Source organism: Mus caroli, unplaced genomic scaffold (assembly GCF_978045245.1).
Source record: "Mus caroli unplaced genomic scaffold, Mus_caroli_1 scaffold_4, whole genome shotgun sequence".
Lineage (NCBI taxonomy): Eukaryota > Metazoa > Chordata > Mammalia > Rodentia > Muridae > Mus > Mus caroli.
The window spans coordinates 95,718,281-95,727,384 of record NW_028227259.1 but is presented as its reverse complement, the minus strand read 5'-3'; the positions used below and the strand labels follow the sequence as shown (position 1 = coordinate 95,727,384).

The following is a 9,104-nucleotide window of genomic DNA, read 5'->3' as shown; positions in this document are numbered from 1 at the left end:
CACACACCAGAAGAGGGCATCAGATTCCATTACAGATGGTTGTGAACCACCATGTGGTTGTTGGGATTTGAACTCAGAACCTCTGGAAAAGCAGTTAGTGCTCTCAACCGCTGAGCCATCTCTCCAGCCCTTAATTTTTTTGTTTTGTTTTGGTTTTTGTTTTTTACGAATCAGGGTTTCTCTGTGTAGCCCTGGCTGTCCTGGAACTCACTCTGTAGACCAGGCTGGTTAATTTTTTTTTTTTTAATAGCAAAAGTTCTAATATTTGGAAAGGAAATGCCCCAATCAAACTTAGGGTTGGTTTGAGACAGCAAGGTTCTTGGAGACTGCCAAGCACATAGGTGTGCTGTGAAGAGCCAGGGAGAGACATGAGATTAAAATCCAAATCTTTATCTTTCTTCATGTTTGTCTTTTTCTGGTTTGTTTTTCCTCCCCACCAAACAAACAGAGAATGTGTAAAGTTCATTTCAAAATATATTTTCAGGATTCAAATAGGCTTTAATTTAAGCGTCTAAATTTGAAGGAAGTATCCCTTCTTACACTACTGGCTACCATGGCTTAAGTTTTATCCTTTCCCATTTGACACGGGAAAGAAGCATGCCGGCATGACCATCTGTCTTCTTTTCCTGGATGTCCATTCCCAGAATTCTCACGCATTTGTGTTTTTCTGAGTTTTCTTTCTTTGTTTGTCACAGCAATGACAGCAGCAGCGTTTGCACATAATTCTTGAGAACAAGAAGGAGTCACTGGCCTCATGCATAGAACCCCGGTTCCCACATCATGGCAAAGTGAGTGGCACAAGCGAGAGGCAGGGTTTGCTAGAGAGGCCAAATGGACAAGGCCTTGTCTCTCACTCCCCTGAGAGCACAAGGCCCTCATCTTGAGATGCAGTCAACTAATGTCCAGGTAATTTTAAAGCCCAGTTTTTGATTCGAGCCATGTTGAAAGTTTGAAGAGAAGTATGTGTCTATGTGACAATCACAGGAGAAACAATGACGCATTTGTCTAATTAATATGAGTAAATAGTAATACTAAAAATAAGTTAGGATATGACAGGTAAAATATTTTGAGTTGGGTAGTTCCCCGTAAAATTAGAGTATTACTTAGAACCATTTTCTCTAGATGGCTTTTTGCTTTAATCTTTATAGTTTCTTTTAAAGCTCTTTGTAGATCCATCTGCTCTCTAAGATTCCCGTTGAGTACGAAGAGTGTCACTAATGGTTGCATTTGGCTCATAACGGTCTCGTTAAAATGCCCTTCACTCTAATTGCAAGTGGAGGTTGATTAATACTGCTGGTGTCCAAGTACGGATAAAAATTATTAGAACAGCCCACTAAAAGACTTTATTTGCACTAATATCCTGTGGAATAAAACCGATGCCGTTACGGCCAGATTTTGTAAGCAAAAATGTGTAATCCAAACTCTTTGTTGTTGATTAAAAAAAAGAAAGAAAAAGAAAAAAAATCTCGTCACTGTCATTGAGGGTACTTAATCTTCCAATGCAGGGATTTTAGGTTGGCGAGAGAAACAGTTTCATCACCCTTTCCAGAGGCGTCGATTCTTGGGCTTCTCAGTTCTCCCTGCTCTCCTCAGATGAGCTTCCGCTCTGGTGCTGTCTTCTAAGGAACAATCTCCAAGGGATCAGTCTACCTCGCGGCCAGTAGAAAGGCCAGAACTGGAAGCGACGGGTGTTTGGAAGGAGGAAAGGGAACCTCGGGTAGAAGCCGGGCCCCCTTGGTGGAAAAGAAAACGTGGGTGTTCTTGGGATGGGCTGGGCCCTTGTTACCAGATTCCTTGTGGTGGGCGGAGGAGTGAGTGTGAAGATCTGGCAGTCTGTAGGCTTTGCGTTATTTTGTGAGCCGCCAGGAGGGGTGACTACATCTTGTCCTGTGGAAATGAAAATGTAGGTCAGGAAATGGGCCTAGCAGCAGAAGCAAAAGACAGTTAGATCCCTCAGGGTGAGGCTTGGAGAGAGATAAGAATCAAACAGAGACATTTTAAAGTATGACTGAACTGCAGTGACTCAAGGAGATGACGTATGGACACAGCTAATGATCCACATTTCTATCTGGGGAACTGATCCAAAAGAAATAAATACATATTTATCAAAGACACTCGTAGCCTAAATAGGTTACAGTAACCTAAACAATCCAAATGCCCCCATCAATAGGAGGATGGCTAAATAAACCATAGACTTCATACAATGAAACAGTCCCCGGAATGAAAAGCAAAACCAGCCAGGACCTAGACACCCAGATGAATCCAAGCTACAATAAACAACGGAAATTAAACACAAAAAGGTGTACAGTGTTCATGAATAAGCAAAGTGGAGCTAAGGTAAGAAGTCAGAATGAGGATCAGCACAAATGTGATTTCATGGAGGAGTTAACCAAGAACTCTGTAGCAATGCTCTACACTTTGATCTCAGTACTCATTAAGTAGATTTGGATATGTGTAATATGCATACACATATGTATACCAGTATAAAATGTGGTGAAGCCGTACCTTTAAGACTTAGGGTTTTTTTGTTTCTTGGGGGGGGGGTTGTTGTTGTTGTTTTGTATATCATTTAAGACTCCGTACTGGCTGGTTTTGTGTCAACTTGGAGTTATCACAGAGAAAGGAGGTTCAGGTAAGGAAATGCCTCCTTGAGATCCAGCTGTGGGTCATTTTCTCAATTAGTGATCAAGGTGGGAGGGCCCATTATGGGTGGTATCATCTCTGGGCTAAGCAAGCCAGAAAGTAACATCCTTCCATGGCCTCTGCATCAGCTCCTGCTTCCTGACCTGCTTGAGTTCCCAGTCCTGACTTCCTTTGGTGATGAACAGCAACATGGAAGTGTAAGCTGAATAAACCCTTTCCTCCCCAACTTGCTTCTTGATCATGCTGCTTGTGCTGGAATAGAAACCCTGACTAAGAGAGACTCACTGAAATAAAACAAAATTTATTTACTATCGAGAAAATAAAAAATAAAGAAAATAGTGCCAAAGACCAGTGCACACATCTTGATTTTGAGAAGAAATTTGGATGTAGCCAAGGGTTAGTTGTTCCCGTGCATGAATTACCCAATTGAGTTGGTCTTGCAAAAGTAAGTTCTGCTGTGCAGAGTTCTGTGGCCTAGAACATATCAGTCTAGACATGAGAAGACTGAACAGATGTGAATGCTGGAAACATGAACATCCTCCAGGAAGCTGAGCGTTCTGGTGAATTGAAAACCAAAACCCAAACCCAAACCAAACCAAACCCAAGCAAGCAAGCAACCAATCAAAAACCCCTCTTCTTCTCCCAGGACAGTTGATTTGAATTTCTTGGCCACACTGGATATAATTATCTAGCTGCCAGAGACCTTAGTTCCTTTTTTTTTTTTTTTTAAGAATTTGTTTATTATATGTAAGTACATTGTAGCTGTCTTTAGACACCAGAAGAGGGTGTCATATGTCACTACAGATGGTTGTGAGCCACCATGTGGTTGCTGGGATTTGAACTCAGGACCTCCTGAAGAGCAGTCAGTGCTCTTACCCGCTGAGCCATTTCACTAGCCCCTTAGTTCCTTTTTAAACCCACAACTCTTAGATATGTCAGCTTTGAACACCTGGCTGTGGCTGATTGGGCTATTGCTAGATACTCAACACAGTCACCAGCTAGTCACTGAGGAATTAAATTCTCACTTGAGAATTACTGTGAAGACACAGTGGGAGATGTTAGTAGGAGGTGTAGGACAGTGGCTATGTGTGACTTTTTGGCCAGTTGAAATTTGATGGAGAGGTCAGCCTCCATGTAATAGTATGGTAAGCAGCCTTCTTTCCCCTCTCCCTCCCCTGCCCCCCCAAGATAGTATGTGTATGCATGTTCACATACATGTGTGCCTGTGTGGGCATGACTATGTATACACATGTGTGGAGACCAGAGATTGATGTTGGGCATCTCTATAACTTGATCTCTACTTTATTTATTGAGGCAGGACCTCTCACGGAACCCAGCACTCTCTGATTCAGCTGGTATAAATTAGTCAGGTTGTCAGTGACTGCTGGAGAGGAAGTCACTGTCTTCAGTGATGGAGCCACCAACCTATGCTCTAGTGGAGACCTTCACACCCACATCTACTTGGTTGGCCTTGGTTAAATCCGACAAAACAAGCACAAAGCAAAACCAAAACGAGACTTGAAAGTGGGATGGAGATTTGTGGGAGCACCTGAGAGGGGTTGGTAGTTGATAGTGGGAGATGGTAAAAGAAGGTAAAAGGATGGCTGTGGTTAGACCTGTATGTAGTTGTATACACTGTCATACTTGTAAGATAATCATTTTATAAGGTTGGTAATTTTCCCCACACCTATCCAGACTACTGAATATTGAAACGATATGACTGAAATTAGGTCGAGAAACATCAAATTATAGAAGATAACTAAATCCCACAATGTTCATTCTTTCTGATAAATTCCTAACTTTTGTAACATGAAAACTTTATATACTCAGAATCTAGCCACTAGGAGAGAAGTTAGCTTTGCTGGGAAGTTTCATCCTGATAGCTGGCTAATAGGTCAGGCTCAGCAAGGCCTTGAGCTCTGCCATCCAGTGAACTATCCTGCTTTATAAACATCCTGACCACCACTTGCTGCATAGGCTCATCTTGTTTCTTGATGCCCTGAAGCTGACCTCTAAATCCCATAGTGGTTGGTGCTAGAGCATGCAGAAGACTTTTCTACCAGGCTGAGGTGTTTAACTTCGTGCTGTCTTCTGGGAATCCACAAGCAGCTTCCCTCTATCACCTACCCAGGACAGTCGACGAGACCATGTTTTGATATTTTCCCAGCAAGCTAATCACATGATGATTACAGTGGGTTACTACTTACAAGTTATTACTACAAGTGTCCTCAAACGTAAGAACTGGAGCTGGAGCACTGGCGCAGTGGTTAAGAGCCCTGGCTACTCAGCCAGAGGACTCAGTGTGATTCCCAGTACACACATGGTGTCTTACAACTATCAGTCTGGTTCCAGGGGATCTAACACCCTCTTTTAGACCCCTAGGGCACCAGGCATGCAGGTGGTGTGCAGGCAAAACACTCCTACATATAAAGTGAAAATAAAGTGTGGGAGCCCTAGGACTTGGTTTGGCAGTCTGTCTCAACAAGGTCAAGACTATCTATGTGAATTGATGCTATCTGGCTTCTTCCCCTCGCTCAGCTGACTCCGCCTACCTATCTCTTTAACCTCTCTCACTTCCTGACATCATTATCTTTGTTTTCTCCTCAAACTGCCTTGAAAATACCATCTCGATTTATTTGAAGAATTCTACCTCTCTAAGTTTACCTAATGTCACATTTCAGAGTGAAAACTTGGGCAATCTCTAATAACATCTTAGGTTCTTCTTTTGTTAAAGAGGGCTGTAAGCTTTGTACCCATTCAAACAGTTAAACAGTGCTGTCCCCTCTACCCCAAAATGCTGCTTTGGCAAAAGTCCTTAATATTTTTGGGCTTAAATTTTGGCTTCCGGTGCCTAGAGTTCCTCTTGTCCTGGATCTCTCATGTAGTGCCCAAGTCAGACCTCCTTAGGGAGATCTTCCCTGCCTGGACGCCAGGTGATGGGAACTTGCAAAACTTCCATAGCAGTCTTGGCCCACCAGCATTGAACTTATGAACCATGTCCTTAGCATTCCTGAAATGCCCATCAGACCATCTTACAGACTGGCCCTACACCCAGGGCCTGTGGAAGAATTAAACCGATGGAGAGAAAGCTTCATTTCTATAACAGCATAAGTTTCTATGTTCCTACCTATTAAGGACAGTGTGAAGATTAACATGTATTTCCCACACTGACACACCAGCAAGGGCACTGTACATCAAAGCTAAGCATCCTGAAAACTTAATAAGACCAAAGTAGGTCACACATTTGAATGTTGATTAAAGAACATCTGCCAGGCAGTTGTGGTGCATGCCTTTAATCCCAGCACTTAGGAGGCAGAGGCAGGCAGATCTCTGAGTTCAAGGCCAGCCTGGTCTATAGAGTGAGTTTCAGGACAGCCAGGGCTACACAGAGAAACCCTGTCTCAAAACAAACAAACAAACAAACAAACAAACATCTGGAAAGGCAGGGCAGTGTGATATTCCAGAGGCAGGGTCCCTGCTTCTAATACTGTGACTAAGGACAGATCACCTCACCCCTGAGGGTTTTTTTTTTTTTCCTTATTTGAAAGATGTAAGAATAGTGTGGTCTAGCCAATGGGCTTATGAAATTATCCAAGATAAGATATTAATGGTTCTGGGAGATTCCCTTTGCATAGTACACATTTATTAAGTTAGCAGTTGTTATTGTTAATTGTTAAGGTTGTGAATGTTATACAAGGATTTTTAGCAGCACAAGCTTCACTTCTTAGGTTTATCTGTTTATCTTTTATATAAGATCTGTGTGCATCAAGGTAAGGGTAGGACTAAAGTACATCATAAGTCTAGGAACTCTGTGAAGATGAGGAATTATTGATTCTGTTGGTCATTGCTGGAACACTCCCTGGATGACAGTGTTATCCTTGAAGACTTGGTGTATCTCTGAATGACTAGGCAGACACTGGATGTTCTTCTCGGTGTTTTTGTGGTACTCAGCGAGAATTTAATTCCAGCCTTAGAGTGTTTTAAATAATAATTTATATTTAAAATTATAGTATTGTATAATACAAGCCAAAATATTGTTTGAAGTTTGGATATCAATCTTAAATGGGCTTATTATAGTCTAGACGTGAAATCTGTAACATACCCCCAAACTAGCTCGATTTTTAAAAAAAGAGGTAATGATGAGAAGATCTTTTTATAATTACCTGTGCTCTGTGGTTTATCTGGGCAGTCAAGAGCTGTTTTGTAGAGAGCTGTAGTGATTTTTATAGCAGCAAGCCTGGGTCTACCCACGCCATTCTTCCTTACAGAGCAAGCACCTGGAATCTTAGATTTCCCGTGCCCATTCAGACTTCAACCACAAAGAAATACCAATGCTGTGGTTAACTGACTCATAATAACTGTAACTCAATTCATTTTGTGGACACCAAGAATGATTGGCTATTTTTGTAAAATTCATCACTTGAAAGATAAAGAATTTAGAGCCCAGAAAATGTGCTTAAGCCCCCCTCCCTCCCTTCAGGATGTTCTATGTCGGGTCAGCAGTGTGCACATCCCATATCACATACTGAATTAAACGCTGTGAGGACAAAGACACAGTGCCTGCTCTGAGGATTGGAAAGAGATTAGATACAGACAGATCTGCCAGACAGGCATGGAACATACACTGGAGGTGAGGTACAGACTGCTTTGACAATCCAAAGATGTCAGAGAAAAACGATCTATTTTACAATAAAGTGCCTCCAGAAAGATTTGTAAGTGTGATATTACAGTAGCATTTAATTGCTGTTACTCGAAGCAGAATTGCAGAGAGCAGATGTGAGGCAGGAAAGGAGCAGGTGCTCTTGGAGGGTGAAGGGCACAGGGACCATGTGAGCCTTCCTGCTGGGCAGTCAGTCCCAGAGGACAAGTAGAAATGAGTGATGACCTAGAACCTGTGCTGCCAAGCTCAGAGACCAAATCTCACCTTTCTTTTTTTGTTTTGGTTTTTTTTTTGTTTTTGGAGACAGGGTTTCTCTGTGTAGCCTTGGCTGTCCTGGCACTCACTTTGTAGACCAGGCTGGCCTCGAACTCAGAAATCCGCCTGCCTCTGCCTCCCAAGTGCTGGGATTAAAGGCGTGCGCCACCACGCCCGGCAAATCTCACCTTTCAAACGACATTTTTATTTGTTTGTCTGGGGACATTGTCTTACTATGTAACCCTGGCTTTCCATTCTGAAACTTGCTACATAGACTAGGCTGGCCTTGAACTCACAGATATCTTTCAGCTTCTGCCTCTGAGTGTCAGGATCAGAGGCACACACCACTGTGTTCAGCCCTCAAAGGATAGTTTTAGATATAATTGAAATCTCTAATCTCGTTATAACCTATTTAGCCATTTCCAAAGCTTCGAGAGAACAAAACAAGAGATGTCAACAACATTTGTTCTGTGACTATATGCTCCCCATAAACTGGAAAGAAGGTGGCCTCTTTTTCAGCAGATGTCCATAACCTTGGGAATTGCTGTAGTCTGTGCAGAGGATGGGTTAGGGGATCTCTGGGTATCTAACAATAAGTTCTGATGCCTCTCTCTTTCTCCAGTCTGTCTCAAACATTGTGTGAACAACTGCAGAGAAAATGTTGGAAGATGAATGAAGTCTCACTGAACCCCTTGAATTCCCCTAGGTCAGGAATGTAAGTAAGGCGAGAGGCTCTGTCTGACACTGGATCCCTCCTCACTGAACAGCACCTAGTTCTGCATTTAAAGTCAATTACAGAAACAAATACTAGATGCAGGGCCCCCAGGTTCTCCTTCCTATTTCTTTTCTCCTATCTTCCATATCTTCCCTTGGGTAGGGACTTGAAATCCAATGTCAATGCTCAGAGCATCTGCAGGTTCAGTGGAGAGCAAAGGGGAGGCGTGCAGGGTTGGGGGGGGGATAGGGGGCAAGAATAGGAGCAGGGGAGAAATTAGCCTCAGGAAATCTGCTCACCTTGGTAGAGCCAAGACACAGCTCATCAGGTATGATTCATTAAAGCAATAAACAAAGACTCAGCCTGAACAGCTGGCTGCTGGGGATGAAAGGAGGCGGACAGTGCTGTAATTCCACATTAACACTGTTAGCTCCATAACCAGTAACTGTAGTAACAACAGTAACGTTGATGCAGTGCTTTTAATGTGAGGCTTTTGCATATAGCTCAGTTGTCCTCTCCAGCCCCACAACAATGCATAATCATATATAATGCTCAAGTATACCCTAAAATCACAGAGGTAACACTAAGACTGGGATCCAGGTCTTCAGGTGAGCCACCCCAGCCTTTCATTTCATTCACACAGGCTGATGGTAGCAAAGAAACATTTCCAACGTATGGAAATCTGTAACCATGGAAGACACCTTTGTTTTCCCGTATGGTATTATTTATCTAACCCACACACAGTAGGTAAAAACTCAGACTCTTACCTTCTGCTGTAGTTACCACCAACCAGCTGACCAGTAACCAGGAGACATGGAAAGCTGGAGCCAT

At 42.7% G+C, this 9,104-nt stretch overlaps 1 protein-coding gene across 1 annotated transcript; it reads right to left on the bottom strand.

Annotated features, from left to right (window-relative positions):
* Positions 1-517: 517 nt before the first annotated feature.
* Odaph (odontogenesis associated phosphoprotein) lies at positions 518-9,104 on the bottom strand. The gene is made up of 2 exons (XM_021164010.2): positions 9,041-9,104; positions 518-1,887 (listed from the first exon to the last, which is right to left on the bottom strand). Exons 1-2 carry the CDS (start codon positions 9,102-9,104, stop codon positions 1,571-1,573), a joined length of 381 nt encoding a protein of 126 aa, XP_021019669.1. The 3' UTR covers positions 518-1,570.

What these genes read in the sequence shown, in the direction of transcription:
- Odaph (XM_021164010.2), bottom strand. Translation starts at nt 9,104, where the DNA reads ATGGCTCCAGCTTTCCATGTCTCCTGGTTACTGGTCAGCTGGTTGGTG. An exon ending in GGTGGTAACTACAGCAGAAG is followed by an intron (nt 1,888 to 9,040) that starts GTAAGAGTCTGA and finishes TCATTTCCACAG; the next exon opens with GACAAGATGTAGTCACCCCT.